At 42.2% G+C, this 16,046-nt stretch overlaps 1 protein-coding gene and 1 long non-coding RNA gene across 7 annotated transcripts in view; one reads left to right on the top strand and one right to left on the bottom strand.

The window, feature by feature from the left end:
- Ctnnd2 (catenin (cadherin associated protein), delta 2) overlaps positions 1-16,046 on the bottom strand; it is an 856,811-nt gene that overhangs the window by 345,869 nt on the left and 494,896 nt on the right. For all 6 annotated transcript variants that reach the window (NM_008729.3, NM_001355502.2, XM_006520033.3 and 3 more), the window contains 2 exons: positions 13,870-14,064; positions 6-261 (listed from right to left, as the gene is read on the bottom strand). In NM_008729.3, coding sequence (NP_032755.2) covers positions 6-261; positions 13,870-14,064 — 451 coding nt within the window. The remainder of the gene's footprint in view (positions 1-5; positions 262-13,869; positions 14,065-16,046) is intronic.
- Gm31841 lies at positions 783-10,334 on the top strand. The gene is made up of 2 exons (XR_383896.4): positions 783-8,876; positions 10,133-10,334. It is a non-coding gene; the product is annotated as a predicted gene, 31841 (long non-coding RNA).

The following is a 16,046-nucleotide window of genomic DNA, read 5'->3' as shown; positions in this document are numbered from 1 at the left end:
CCCACCTGGGGTCTTTCTGAATGCTGTCGATGGATGGGGATCTGGCCAAGGTGCCTTCGGGTGGGAGGGCAGGGCCAGATTTGCTGTACGGAGAGTCAACGGAGGCACAATACTGCAGCTGTCGGTAGGGGTCTGCGTAGTTGGAGGCTGGGCCGGCAGCATAGCTGGCCCTCTGGAAGGTGGCTGCGGCGGCATTCTGTGGCCCGTGTTGGCTGCCTGTGCGCTGCAAGGGGACGGAGTCGACACCAGGGGAGGACGGGGCTAGGACAGGAAAGTAGGGACAAAGTAAAAAATTGAGGACCTGCTCACAGAAACGGTTAACCAGGTCTAGGCAGGGAGGGAACGTTACACACATAAGAAAAAAAATAGGGGTTCGAAAGAATAAAACAAAATTAATCTGTCACAGGTGACCCAATGTAGTCAATGGTTATCTAGTCAAATGTCAATGCTCATGCTGTCTCAGAAGTAAGCTGAAAATAATGAGAGGGCACACACACCCGCTGAGTGTGCACTGCTAATCGACATCAAAGGGAAGGCACACACATCCCACACATGAACACTGTTCAAGACGAAAACCTGGGCTTGATGAGTGACTCTGCCTCAGTGTCTGCTTGATGTGCATAAGGCCCTGGGTTTGCTCTCCAGCAGAGGTTACGCTAAAATCCAGCGGAGAATACTTTATAAGGAAGCTCAGACAATTAGTTCTTTATTGTTCTAGCGGAGAGCATTCAGAATGTGTTCAGATTAACTTTGTGAAGTTTGTAATAAATTTAGCAGTCAAGTCATTTTCCGGAGCAGAGGGAAGGGAAGGCAGAGTGTATAACTGGGGGTGGATGGGAAAGAAGAGGGCTTGAGATGCATAATTAGTACCGCAGCATCCGTGCTGGCTCTTCTCCTTTCTGTAAAGTAAATCCCTAAAGGTTTCGTGTCCCTCTTTCTCAGAAAGCTGTGACAGGGACATATGCACTAGGGAGCCGGTAGATGTGTGTGTGTGTGGGGGGGGGGGAAGCCATCCAGCAGCAAGGAGCTGATGCAGCTTTTCCTGGAGTCTTTGCACCGCTTCAACATGTCTAGGCTGCTTTGAGATTTCACACGAGTTACTAAAATCAGTTCCACTGTTTCCAAACCGAATCTCCATTTTCGTTTCTTTCCTGAGGTCTTTTTAAGATGATGTCGGGCCACTGTTTTTTATCTGTCTCTCAAAAATATTTACATCGAATGTCAAATTGGGAGATTAAAAGGGAAATACAATCTTTCCTATGTGTGGGAGGTGATGAGGTATTTGCTGTTCTTGCCATTGTCAGCCACAATCACTAAGAGCACATTCCCTTGGTGACATCATACAGACCATGAGTTATGTAAGTGCCTAGATACGGGATGCCACACCCAAGTGTGCTGTATAGAACTAGACTCAAGTTCTGAGACACAGCACAATCCTGAATTCCCAAGAATTAGGTTGTCATATTTTTTTGGCATCTTTTCTCATAAGGGCCATATATCAAATGAGACATAAAGGTGATTATGTCACATCAAAGAAACAATTGCTAAGAGCACTTTAGGAATTCTGTCAAAATAACAAATGTTCAAAGTAAAGGAGATGAGAGTCTCCTGTTGAGGTACGGATTTGAACTCATGACTTCAGTTTGAGGTCAGGGTTTGAACCCATGACTTCAGGATTTTACTTTAGATTAGAAAATCAATTTTCCATCCTTTATGATAACAATGGGCAAACATTTTAGGAAAACAAGGATAAATGACAATGAAAACTGCTGTTTTCAGTGATGGAGAAAAGGCACCCACACTCCCTAAGAGGCAGTATGCTACAGTGATTGCTAAACACAGCTTTTCAACTGCATTTGACTGAAGTTGTGGCAGGCGCCCATTCTCAATCTCCATAAAGATATAAATGTCATTAAAAAATTTAAAATAGCATTAACAATACCCTGTACACTATAATTAAAGCACACTAAGATCTAGATAACACAGACACAAACCTAATTTCCATTGAGATTTATGATAAGCTAGTAATAAAATCAAGGACAAAAGGAGAAACAGTATACTGCCTCATTTTCATAGTGGTACATTCTTCATTCGGAAAACCAAACGTCAGTGTTTATTCTCACTGAAAATTATTTGCAGGTAAAAAATAAATTCTTTTCTAAGCATATAGTTGCTGTTAATCCTGGTGATTCACAAAAAAGCACATATAGTAGAGACCAAGAAATAATATTGCAATGTAAAGAAGCCATTTTGGTGGCTGGGAGACAATCAGTTGGTAACCATGTGCTAGTTGTGAAGTGGGAGAATCTGAGTTGGGTTCCTGGACCCATGGCTTGAAGCTGTGCATAGTGGAGGCTACTTGCCAGTCCCACGCTGAAATACAGAAACAAACGAATCCCTAGGGCTCCCAGGGATGCCAGTCAGGGCTAATTGGTGAGCTCCAGACCATGTCCCAAAGGCAATCAACACATAAGCTTGTTTCCCAAACCTACATGTACCTGCTCACACAGCAGATACACACGTCTTCCTGCATAAACATGAACATGCATGCCCAAACTCATATATCACATGCCCACAAGGCCATTTTTATGTTAAGATAGTTAAGACGAACAAAATGACTGTCCCCCAGTATGTCTGAAGACACCAAGTTAAAGCAGAAAAGGGAAGGGTTTGGGGGAAAGATGGATGAGTAACAGCCCCAGACCTGTGAAGAATGGGAGGAAATGGGCTCAGAATGTGCAGTAGTGTGAAATTCTATTACAGCAAACCAGAAAGGCAATGCCCAGAATTACGAGGAAGGAGTGATGGAGACCCAAGTCCGTACTTGGTTTGGTGTTTTGTTTAGATTAATTTTATTATTTTTGTGTATATGAATGTTTTGCCTGCATGTCTATCTGTGCAATACATGGGTGCCTGGTCCCTGCATATGGCAGGAGAGACCAGCAGATACCTTGGGACTGGAGATATAGGCAGTTGTGAGCCACTATGTGAAGTGACAGGTCCTGGGCAAGAGGGACAAGAGCTTTTAACCCCTGAGACAAATCTCCAGGCTCCTGCTTGGTTTTCATTGTGATCTTTGACAGGGAAGGACCATATAGCTCATTGGGTGACTGGTGTCAGAAGTCAGATCTGGACTTCTGTTCATCGCTGTCTCTTGGACAAGGTAATGGTTTCTCCTAAGATGAGACTGGAGTTAACAGAAGGGAACAGATGGCCTCCTGAGATTATTGTTTTGTTTAATGCAGGAAAAACATCTGATATATAATACCCAGAAAATGGTATACTAATGAGCAGTCCACTACCAATGCTGAAATCCACATCACCACACAAAGGAGCTGTGTAAGGGGCCTCAAGGGGAAAGGTCCCTTGTCCTGGGCATCAGAAGGCTCCTGCATCACTGTATCAAGTCACACTTCCTCAACTACCTGTTAAAGAAGAAGCATGGCAGCTTTACCTTACAGAGGGGAAACTGAGGCTTGGAGAGATGAAGCTGTCTATCAGTGTTGTCTCTAATGGAAAACCAATTTAAGTTCTCATAGCTAGTCTCTGGATGTTATGCTCATAACCAATTCCTAGACTAGGCTGAGACAAATACTTGTGAGTTACTTAGAATGAGTAAATTTTAAATAATGGCAAAGAGATTAGAATGAGAGGGAATGTCGACTAAAGGTCGAGAAAAGAGATGGGTTAATCACAAGAATCAAACACCTGAGTATCAATCACACTGAGATAGATTGGTGTGTGAATTAGTTTATGTTATTTTTATAAAATTGCAATTATAAGGATATGTAGAAAAGTTATATAAAAATATTCCAAGCATCTGACTTTTTCTGATGTGAAGAAGTCACATGTAAGAATGAGTATAGTTGTCTTAAGTTTAAAGTGTCTTGATTCTGGGTCTCACCAACGGTCTTACTGTGTTGGGCTATGGTGCTGTGAGCTATAAGATCTGAGATGGATTAGCAACCCTGCAAAGTCCTCATTTTTAAAAAAATCGTAATGACTTTGAAATTAGGCATTTTGACATTGATAAGTTGCTCCCCTGAAGTATCACCCATGAATATGGAGAAAAAGAGGGAGAGAGAGAGAGAAAGAGATGAGAGAGAGAGAGAGAGAGAGAGAGAGAGAGAGAGAGAGAGAGAGACAGAGAGTGAGCGAGCACATGTTTGCTTGTGAAGGCCAGAGATCAACCTTCCGTGTCTTTCCTCAGGAACAGGCATCCTCACTTAGACTTTATTTCGCAGGGATCTCTCACAGGACACAGGGCTGGGTGATCCAGCATGGTTGGTTGGTTACTGAGCTTCTGGGACCCTACTTTCTCTGCCGGCCCAGTGTTTGTTTGAATAGGAGTTACACAGCACCAACTAGCCTTTTCTCCAAGGGACTCAATCTCAGGTCATCTTGCTTAGACAAAAAAGTACTTTACCTACTGCGCTATCCAGGAAGACCTTAATGCATATTTAAATCTCTGTGTAGCTCCCAGTGAGAGAGTTTCAAGATAAAAATTCATAATTTAAGTTTATACTGTTAAATTAAAATCTATACTATTAAATTAGAATGACATAGCTAAAATATAAAGCATCTATCAGTGTCAAAAGAGCTGATATATAACTATATAATCATATATATCTGATATATAATCATATATAATCACATTATATATGATAAATATAAAGAACACATCCTATGACTGTGGAGAACAAACTATGTGAGAAGCTATAACCCCCAGCAATGCAATGGTGAAATTCCTTATATTTAAGGCAAATGTGTTAAATATTATCCCACAGGATCACAGACTCACAGTGTATTTTAGATATCGGGTACACAGAGAACACTGAGTGAATGGACAGTTGTAGTCATATTAGAAAAAGTGAAATTGGTTGGGGATAGTGATTGACAACTCTGTCCTTGTACCCAGAAGGCTGAAGCAGGAGGATTGTGACTTTAAGCCCTACCCTTGTCTACACTGGGAGTCTGAAGTCATTCTGGGCTACGGAGCAAAACCTTGACTCAGAAAAATAAGTGTCACAACTGCTATTTCACGGGGTGGGATGGCTGGTACTGGGAAAAGACTGTAAGAATCAAGGCTCAATACTACCCTCTGGCTTGCCAAGATATTTAGCTCTCTTTACATCTCTGACAAAGCAGACCTATTTGTAAACATGGATAAATAACTACTGTTTCTCTATGAGAAGTCTTTCATTTAATTCACCTTCTCATTAATTTCTGCCATTAAACACTTTCTCCCACCTGAGTTACAGAGCTCCATCCACCCTTCAGGTGACTCCATCCAACAGAACACCCTCCTGCCAGGCATCTGGAGGAGTTGGCACTTCATCAGCTCCACAAACATGTTCCTCTCCTCTCACCTCCTCTGCAAACAGCCCCCTTCCCCCCCATGACCCCTCAGGACTCCATGAACTGCATGGCCAGCCTCTCTGGGATTTAGCAAGCTGCACCTTCTGCAGTGGACTTGACACTTTGACAGACACCTGTGCCATTTGCTGAAATTATCTGTTTGTTTTCTGCAAAGCTACACAAATAAAACCTTGGTTTGTCAAGGCAAAATAGAGATGCTTTGTGTGCCACACTTGAGAGAGGAACAATGTATTCTTGTTAGTAAATCCAAATATTGCTTTGTGAAAGATGGTTACTGAAAAGAAAAAGAAGAGGAAGAGGAAGAGGAAGAGGGAGAGGGAGAAGGAGAAGCAGAAGGAGAAGCGAAGGAGGAGGAGGAGAAAAGAGGAAGAAGAAGAAGAAGAAGAAGAAGAAGAAGAGGAGGAGGAGGAGGAAGAGGAGGAGGAAGAGGAGGAGGAACAAAATAAAATCCAGGAATCTGGGCACATGGTAAAATACTGTTATGAAGAATAGAAAGTGGAGTTTAGCAAGGAATAAGAAAAAAAATTCTCTTTTATGTATGTTTGTCTTAACCCTTGATTATATATATTCATTTTACTTTACATGTATGAGTGTTTTTAACCCACGTATGTCTGTGTATCATGTAGGTCTCTAGTGGTGGCAGAGGCCAGAAGAGTGCCTCAGGACTCCTGAAACTAGAGCCACAGATTGTTAGATTGTTGCAAGTCACCGTATAGATGCTGGGTAGTGAACTGAGATTCCATGAAAGAGTAGCCCACATTCTTAACCACTGAGCCATTTCTCCAGCCTCATGTTCTGACATGTATTTATATATACAGATAAAAACCATGAAAACACAACATATATTTACACGTGTTATCTAGATAATTCAATAGAGAAGAACCAAATAAGAAGGCAATTAAGGGATTGTGCTTCTAATTAGAACACGAAGATCACCCATTGATAGTGTGGCCAGAAGTTCTTCAAGTCTAACACTTGAGGGGTAAAAAAAAATCTTTGCCTTTTAATATGAACTATTCTTGGCAAAGCTGTTATGGACTTGAACTGTGCCTTCCAGGTTTCTGCACTTAACACTGGTTGAACGCAGCGATAATCAACGGGTAACTATTCAAGAGTAAATACAACATGGTATTGTAACTTCCAATGTCATTATCGCTTTAGAGAGAAATGTTTCCAAGAGAGGGCCCACTCACAGTGGGATTCCCATGACCAATGTTCAGGCTTTTTATGCTGCTTCTACGAGAAGCAGAGTATCAGGGTCCCCTGAAATGTGTGAAGAGATGTAGGGGTGCCAGAAGCATGAGTGAATATTACGTAAGTTTGAAATAGAAAGGGGGACAAACTTTAAACAGCTGACTAGTTTTGTTCTTTTTATATCACACAGATAATTAAAAACAGTGCGTTAGACACAGTTGCTTTATTTCATGTGCTTGAAGGATTTGCCTGGCTATGCACCACATGAATGTCTGGTGCCCAGACGTTAGAAGAGGTATTGGATGCTCTGGAACTGCAGTTACAGATGACTGTGAGCTGCCATGTGGGTTTTGGAAGCTGAACTTAGGTCTTCTGCAAGAGCTACAAGTGCTCTAACCACTGAACCTTCTCTCTAAGTTCAGCTCTAAGAATTCTTGTTTTTTTTTTCAATATCCAGAAATGTCTACTTTTGCTTATCAGTCCTAGTAGCTATGTACAGTAAATTCCAGTAGCCTTGTAGAATTTGTTCTAAAAATTAAAATGTGAACAAGTGAATAGACAAACTAGAAAGTGAATGAATCTACACTTAGCCTTTATATACAGGATCTATATAATTTTATATGCATATTTAATGCTACACATATTTATTTCCTCTCATTTACACCATGTGTGCTGGAATGGATTATAACAGAGCCATGTGTTTTATACCCTAACCATATTTCAGTTCTGTATGTAATCCTTCCCTGCCTAGAAGTGAGGAAAGCACAGTAAACAATATTATCACCATGCAGACTTTGCTTTTGTGCAGAGATCATGTGATTACTTCATTTACAGTGAACAACAACCTGTGTGAATCGAGCCATCCCTCCATGCCAGCTCTTCATGCTACAGAGGAGACGGTGCAAACAGAGCGTGTAAAACAGGGACTAAATCCCAGGCTGACTGACCTTTCTCTGCCTGATTCAACCCATTTGGTCTGCTGGATACTAGATATTAGTGTGGGTCTAGAAAATACAGCCTGCATGCATTTAAAGACAATATGCTTTGCAGAGAATCCAAATAAGATTAAGATGCAAAGTGATATACAGTATGTCTGGATAAACCTTTATGACCTAAATGAAATACTCTAAATGGGCATTTAAATACTCATCATTAAATGTTCACTGCAAAAGAAAAAAAAGTGCTAAAGTTTGCTTTCAAGTGAAAATTGAATGGGCCTGAAGATTTTGGGTAGTATTTTCCATGACATAGAACAGGGCATAGTTGGGTGTGGAAATGTTAACATACACATAGTGGGTGTGAGGGTCATGTCTACTACCTAGGGTGACACAAAGGGGTTGAGGAGGGATGTGAATAGATTTCCTTGCTGCCCATCGCTAGAAAGTTAGAGTTGATCCTTCATTAGATGACTTCATAGGAGTCTCAAATGTGGAGCTAGGTCTGCCTCTAAAAACTAGGTGGATGCAAAACAGATTCTCCATGATCTTAAGCACTGATTGACTGTACATCAAGTATGTTCTTGTGACTTAAAGGTCTGTTATATTCTCTATGCACACAAGGATATATACTTGCCGAACAAGAAGTTCAAGGAGAGATTATGCGAAACCTTAACTACCCAAGCAAAGTCTCTTAGGTGACTGAGAGCCTGAGGCAAGGTAGGAGCCTGGAATCTGGTAGACTTGGGGCCACACGTGTTTTGGTCATTTTGTATTATTATCAAACAAACATGTCCTCTTCAAATGTATGCCATGCTCTGATATTGAGCAATTCATTTGTCTACAATTGTGAAACACAGCCAAGAATTGGAATGGCCATAAAAATTAATTCTAGAGCGTTTTAACCATTTGAATTGATAGACAATGTCTTGAATGGAGGGCAGAAGCTGCCACTCTGTAATTATGGGTTCACAGAGGCACATCTTCTGCAGACATCTTAATTGTTCTTGTGTTCCAAGTTCTGGCTCTGTTAAACGTCATACATGACGTCACAGTCACTGTTCAGTTGACACATCACCCTTGGCTCTAATCTTTCCAGCACTGCTCTGTCTTCTGATATGATGCAAATATGAATAGAGCTATACTCAAGACATTACTATGAACCTTCCTGGAAAAGGCTGACTTTATCACTTGCCAGTATGCAGCCCTCTTTACTTGGCATCTCACCACCCACATTTGTAGGTCCTCAAGGAAAGATACTACTCTCTGGCAGCCTAGTTGGCTCAGAGACACTGCTGCCTCCGAAAACTGTGGCTTCTGTACTTCTAGAGTACCATGCCGATGTCTGCCTATCACTGCTGCCTTTAGGTAAGGGGATGGATAATGGGCTTTCTTCGTGTATCTCTAGTTATTAGCACATCTGGGACCAGTGATGCATCCAAGGTCATCCTTAAAGCCTGCAACCTTCTACTAGATTGCAAAAAGGAGTGGGCTCTGCCCTGCAGTGGCCTGGTGTTCCTGGGAAAGACAGTGCTGGGGCTGAGTCTGTGTAGGGGTTGGTGGAGGATTCCGCAGGGCACGTCCTCTGATATGGCTTTAATGCACTGTGTTTGGCTCTGTAGAATCCAAATAATGGCTGTGTGAAAAGTGAACTGTTCATGGGTTTCACCATCCATAAGCTCACAGTGGAGGCAAGATGAAGAGAGGGACTTGGGCTTTCTGATGCTTCAGCATGGACCTCTTTATGAGGCCAGTCACATGAGAGTTGGAGAGCCCATGTATGGCTCAGGAGTCTGGGGACAATCTGAATACATGAAAGTAGAAAGGTGGCACTGTCTAAGCTGGTATCTGAGACAGTCCCCATATAAAAGTAACTCACATGGATGACTTCCATGTGGAAGGGGGAAAGAGTGGAAGGAGGTTGGAAAGAACAGAAAAAATGGTAGTGATGAATGGGGACAAGAAACTCCTGAGACATCCCTGTGATTGCAACATTTGTAGAGCCTTAACCTCAACATCTGAGACATCCCTTTGATTGAGATGTCTGTAGAGCCTTAACCCCAGTGTCTGAGACACCCCTGTGATGGAGATACCTCTAGAGCCCTAACAAGCTTTACCGCCAATGTTCAAGACATCTTTGTGATGGAGATATCTATAAAGCCTTAATGTGCATTGCTTTCAATGTCTATTGGAAATCTGCCGTTACCTGATTGTGCAGTTATCTCCCTACAAACCTCTCTGTTTAAGAGTGGCTTATTATTCACATTAGCTATAGGCAGGCACCACTGTGGCCCTCAAATGAGGTCAGCATATAAGAGGAAAGGGCGTGGAGACGGTTGCCATGGACGCAGTATGATGCTTAGGAGAGCCAGCAGGTTGAAATCACATCCGTAACGCTGACCTTTCTGACACTCCCATCCTCGGTTAGACACTTTCTTCTTCTGCCTTTAGGCAGCTGTGTGAAATGAAATGTGCTCACGCAGTAGCCTGTAAGCCACGCTGGATAAGCCAGTGTATCCAGCAAACAGTGGATCTTAGCAGACACAGCTTTAATAATGGAATGTCCAAAGCCATTAAGCTCCATGGGTGAAAATAAATCTGTTTTGTTTTCAAATGGTATTTAGAAACATGAGGTCAAACAAGACCAGGATCTAGGATAAGGCAGCTTGGGTGTGACCTTTCAAAGACTGGCTCCAAGCAACCTATGTGACTTCGGATGCAACATCTTCACGTCTGCCTTATGATGTAGGGGATGTGCCTTAAAATGTAGCCCAGCCACAGGATTAGTAAATATATTAAATGTACTAAAGAATGTCCCTGAAAGTATCCATTTGTTCTCTATTGTTCTTAAGACCCCAACCTTGGCTGGGCAGTGGTGGCACACGCCTTTAATCCCAGCACTTTTGGGAGGCAGAGGCAGGTGGATTTCTGAGTTCCAGGCCAGCCTGGTCTACAAAGTGAATTCCAGGACAGCCAGGGCTACACAGAGAAACCCTGTCTCAAAACAAAAACAAAAACAAAAACAAAAACAAAAACAAAAACAAAACAAAAAAAAAACCAAAAAAAGATCCCAACCTTGGTTCTTAACATTCCTTCTCACTCCCTAATTATGGAGTCACCTTTCCCTCATCCGCATTTCCAAGTGTGGGTGTAGTGAAAGAGACTGATCAGATTTCTGCTTCACTAAAGCATTGTCTGAAATGTTTCGGGGACAGAACTGAATGAGCTACAGCGGGTTCTCTGTCACTGAAAGGCAGCAAGGTAAGCCTGCATGCTCATGATGCCTCTGCCATCAATCAGAGCCAACAATGGGGGACAGAAGTATCTCTAACCTACAGGCCTCAGTGGAACGTGACCTCTTCTCCCAAGGTTCGTTATTCTAGCCTTGGATGTACAAAACAGGAGACATGAATAAAACAACCTCAGATACAAAGAAGCAATCTTAGTATATTTTGTTATGGCTATTTGGTAATTATTTTAACCCGTACTTTTAATAACTTCCAGTTTGGGGTAGATGCTGTAGTAGATATAGTTGTTTATTATTATTATTATTGTTGTTGTTGTTGTTGTTGTTGTTGCTGTTATTGTTGTTATTGTTATTCTTTTCTTTTTTTTCACTTCCAAAGCAACTTAATTTTTTTTAGTTAGGTATTTTCTTCATTTACATTTCCAATGCTATCCCAAAAGTCCCCCCATACCCTCGTCTCCCACTCTCTTCCTCCCCCCCCCCCACTCCCACTTCTTGGCCCTGGTGTTCCCCTGTACGGAGGCATATAAAGTTTGCAAGACCGATGGGCCTCTCTTTTCAATGATGGCTGGCTAGGCCATCTTCTGATACATATGCAGCTAGAAACACGAGCTCTGGGGGGTACTGGTTAGTTCATATTGTTCCACCTATAGGGTTGCAGTTCCCTTTAGCTCCTTGGGTACTTTCTCTAGCTCCTCCATTGGGAGCCCTGTGACCCATCCAATAGCTGACAGTGAGCTTCCACTTCTGTGTTTGCTAGGCCCCGGCATAGTCTCAAGAGACAGCTATATCTGGGTCCTTTCAGCAAAATCTTGCTAGTGTATGCAATGGTGTCAGCGTTTAGAGGCTGATTATGGGATGGATCCCCGGGCATGGCAGTCTCTAGATGGTCCATCCTTTTGTCACAGCTCTAAACTTTGTCTCTGTAACTCCTTTCATTGGTGCTTTGTTCCCAATTCTAAGAAGGGGCAAATTGTCCACTTCCAGTTTGGGGTATATGTGTAGTAGATATAGTTGTTTATTATTATTATTATTATTATTTTTTGAGACAGGGTTTCTCTATATAGCCCTGGCTGTCCTGGAATCACTTTGTAGACCAGGCTGGCATCGAACTCCGAAATCCACCTGTCTCCTGGTGCTGGGATTAAAGGCGTGCACCACCAAGCCCAGCCTATTATTATTATTATTATTATTATTATTATTATTATTATATGCTTCTGCTATATTAGTAAAATATATATGTATACCAAAGACATCATTTTAGACATTCAGGCTCTAGAGCAGGGGCAGGACTGGTGGGGACATCCTTTTGGAGACAGGGGAGGAGGAATGAGATGTTGAAGGGCAGAACAGGAGGGGGATAATGACTAGACTGTAAAAAAAGATTAAAGATAATTAAAAAAATAGAAAAGTAACTGATCACAATGGCTTCCTCTTAAGCGTGAAGACCTTCTACTGCTTAGAATGTGAACTAGGTACATGGCAGTTTTCATTGTAGCTATTTATTTTGTAACTAATTTTCCAAGTATTCACTAACAAAATACAATTTTAAAGGCATATGTAGAAACAAGGTGCTTAATAAACTTCTTTTGTTTTACGTTTTTATTCGAATTAAGTGTTTTTCACAAGTGGCATACGTGAAAATATAATTATTTTAATTGATAATTTGCAATAAATAAATAAATACTCAAGTGGCCCGACTCCAGAGAGCAGCAGATGTAACAGGCTGAGGGTGAGAGATCTGACAAGTGTAAATCAGTATAGTTTCTTATCTAAATCTAAATATATGTTATTAATATTGAATGCCATTTACAATGTCACAAGGAGAGCATTGAGCCTTTCCTCTTGCGATGCGGTGGAAGAGTGGAATGTAGATTTCCATAATCAACTACAAGAGTCGCTTCCCCTGCCTTCAAAACATGTTATTCAGCATCTCATGCAGTTTAACAAAATCACTGCACTGCACTTGGTGATTAGCTCAAGCTACAGTTTGCTGAGGTTACAGAGATCTACGCTAAGCTTGTGAACAGAAGGATGGCTGTCCCTCGCCTCGGGTGTGGTTAGCAGCATATACTGCAGTGGAGGGGTAAGCTTTATCAGCAGGAAACCAACAGATCCATTTCTGCCGCTTACCTGGCTGGGTGAGGTTTTACCAGGAATGCCCCAATCAACATGTGTCTAAATTTTCTGTATTTATTATTAAGGTCAGTGTCACTAGAAACATAATCATGACTTCAGACTATTTTATGAATGGCTACAGGTCATAGGAAACACTTGACCTTCTCTGTGTGTCCTGTGATTAGGTACAATTTGAAAAAAAATACATATTTAATCCTGGAGAGCTACACCATTGATTGAGGGAGGTCTCAATAATTATCAAGTTTGGACATTTAAATAACCACTATGGATGTTCTAGCCTATTAGTGTGTATGACACACATCCAAGTCCATCTTTCAAAATATGTCACATTTTAAACAAATATCTTGATCCTGAAGTTTGCTAAAAGGTAGACTATATCATTAAAAAATGACTTACCATAATATTTTTATCACAGAGGTACTGATTGCTTTTGTGGAGTACTTATAGTCATTAAATAAACTACTGAAGGGACTGAAACCATCAGTCATGTTTCTGTGTTTTTCTATTTGATAAAGTAACTCTACAATTCTCTTTGTATTTTTACCACTTAGACCATAACTAGGTAGCTAAGTTGGAGTCAACAATCTTCTTTCAGACATCATCAAAGATACTGATGATAGAAGCAGGCCGTAAGGCGTGACTGGAAACACACAGACACACAGACACAGACACAGACACAGACACAGACACAGACACAGACACAGACACACACAGACACAGACACACACACACAGACTCACACACACACACAGACACACACACAGACACACACACACAGACTCACACACACACACACAGACACACACAGATACACACACAGATACACACACAGACACACACAGACACAGACACACACACACACACACACAGACACACACACACACCTTTCATTGAGGAACAATGGTTTAATTTCCAAGGAGGTCCTCCATGCCCCCCATTCCCACGTTCAAGCCTGAAGGTGTTCCCAATACACACCTGTGCTCGTGCGGAAGGTGCCGGTATGTGCTGGCGGCAGAGGATCCCCCTGGCTCTGGCTGAGACTCCTCATAGGGGGCTTCTGATAGACACGGTCTTCATAGATGGGGTCTATGTGGTGCTCTGGGGACTGCAGGGCCCGCAGCTCAGGGGCCAGGTGCCCATGCTGGCTGCTATACGAGGCTCGGGATCCAGCTGGAGAGAAATGAACATGGGAACATTAAAACTCAGCCAACATCTGAACAGTATTGTATCCAAGAATTTGTGAATGGAAGGGTATAGAGATCGAAATCTCCAAAATCCCCAAATGAAGAATATCAAGTGGTAGCAACACGCCAGGCTAGTCTGCTTATCACCCTGTCCAGCTGCCTTGCTCTGTTCCCAGAGCCCGTGTCACTGGATGGATGCTGGGGTTTCTCAAACAAATCCACAACAAACAGGACCACTGGAAAAAATATATATATTTTTTACATGCCTGATGAATGTAACTTGCCTCTTTACCAGACAGATCTGAGGCAGAGAGACAACCTTCAAAGTCCGTGCACCATTTCCATTTAGCACTACAGAACTTATTCTAAATGGTGAGCAAACGAATACGCTCCAGTTCACTCCTGATATTCACTCCCGAAAACTGAACCAGAAATTGCTGCTATCAGCAGGTTTTGCCATGGACAATGGGTAAAGTAAAGTGACCGAAAGCGGCCGTTATTCCTGCGAGAAGCAGATATTTAAGGATAAGGTGGCTATGTCCTGTTTCCCTTTCCTCTGGCTAACCAACTGAAGCATTTACATTTATTCTGCCTCCCTCTGGATATGTACAAATGCTTGTCACTAACTGGCTTATGTATCCATTAGAAGTGGTTTGGCTTTCTGGCATTTGTGAAGCCTTATTTGCAGGCACTCCCTTGCATAGCCTGGAAAAAGTGTCCCTGTGGAGCAACACTACAGAACAGTGGGCCCTGAGGTAGTTTCTTAAAGACAGAGGCCTGCCACACCAGGAAATGAGCTTACACTGGTTGCGCTGGCTGCCGATGAATGAGACACTGATTTACATCCAAACCAAAAGAAGAAATGTCAGGGCAACACAGTCATTAGATTGTCTTGGGGCAACAAGGGGGCTGCCATGTATTTATGGTCAGCAGAGGGTGCCCATCAGAACAAGAGGAACCTACACTGTATTACAAGGATGGTCTAACATTCACCCACACACCCCTCACTGACACCAACCAGCCATCTTGGGAATTAATTATAAACCGTCTTTCAACAGCCCCGGTTTGGTGCTCATGAAGAGGGGGCTAGGGGGATGCATGGGAAGGATTGGAGGGAGGAAGGGGAAGAGGGAGATGATGTCATTATATTTCCATTTCAATAAATAAATAAATATAAATGAAAGCACTGGGTTCCTTTCAGGAAGGGAAGGATCAGGGGCAGGCGAGCTCTTTCCCTTTGTTGATCATTAAATAATCTCAGATTTAGATACGAGTTGTGATGAATGACAGATTGGAAGTAACTGGTTTGCATAATTAGGTTCACTGCATCTGATTTTTCCAAATGCCAGCACACACATACACAACCCTCCCCACTTCCCTGAAGCTCAAGTTTAGATTTCTCAGGAATATATTTAAGTACAGTGTGCTTCCAGTTCCTGATGTCAACTCTGCCTCCTGTAGGCTCAGTTTATATTGCTGAGATCCCCAGCGTCTAAAACACAAGGAGACAATAATTTTATTCTAATATTATCTGAGTGACTACCATTAAGCATGACTGGAGGACTTGGTGGTGGCTTTAATCATCAGTTGTTTGCTCCGCATCTCACAAGAACCTGTCCCAGCCAAGATGGACACCCAGGATTGCTGCTGAACTTCGGTGGCAACTTTGGGACATGAGTGCAGATGCTTCGTAAGACGTATGTATTAACTCTTCACCAAATTAGCAATCTGGGTGCTAAGCAAGGAGCCAGCATCTTAAGAAGAAGCCTGTCTTTATGGAAATCATACTTTCAGTGTGACATTATTACAAGTATTATCATTAATTAACTCAGAGACCAACAACTGCGCAGTCTGAAGAGAATAAGAGAGTGCAGAGAACTGGGCTCTAAATGAGATGTCTGTACCACAGCCTCTCCTCCCAAGGCTCAGGGCTCACCACTGAAGAGGGGTCAGAAAGGCTACTGTAGG

Source organism: Mus musculus, chromosome 15 (genome assembly GCF_000001635.26).
Source record: "Mus musculus strain C57BL/6J chromosome 15, GRCm38.p6 C57BL/6J".
Taxonomy (NCBI): domain Eukaryota; kingdom Metazoa; phylum Chordata; class Mammalia; order Rodentia; family Muridae; genus Mus; species Mus musculus.
Note: the sequence above shows the minus strand (reverse complement) of the source record. Positions and strands in the feature narration are given on the sequence as shown.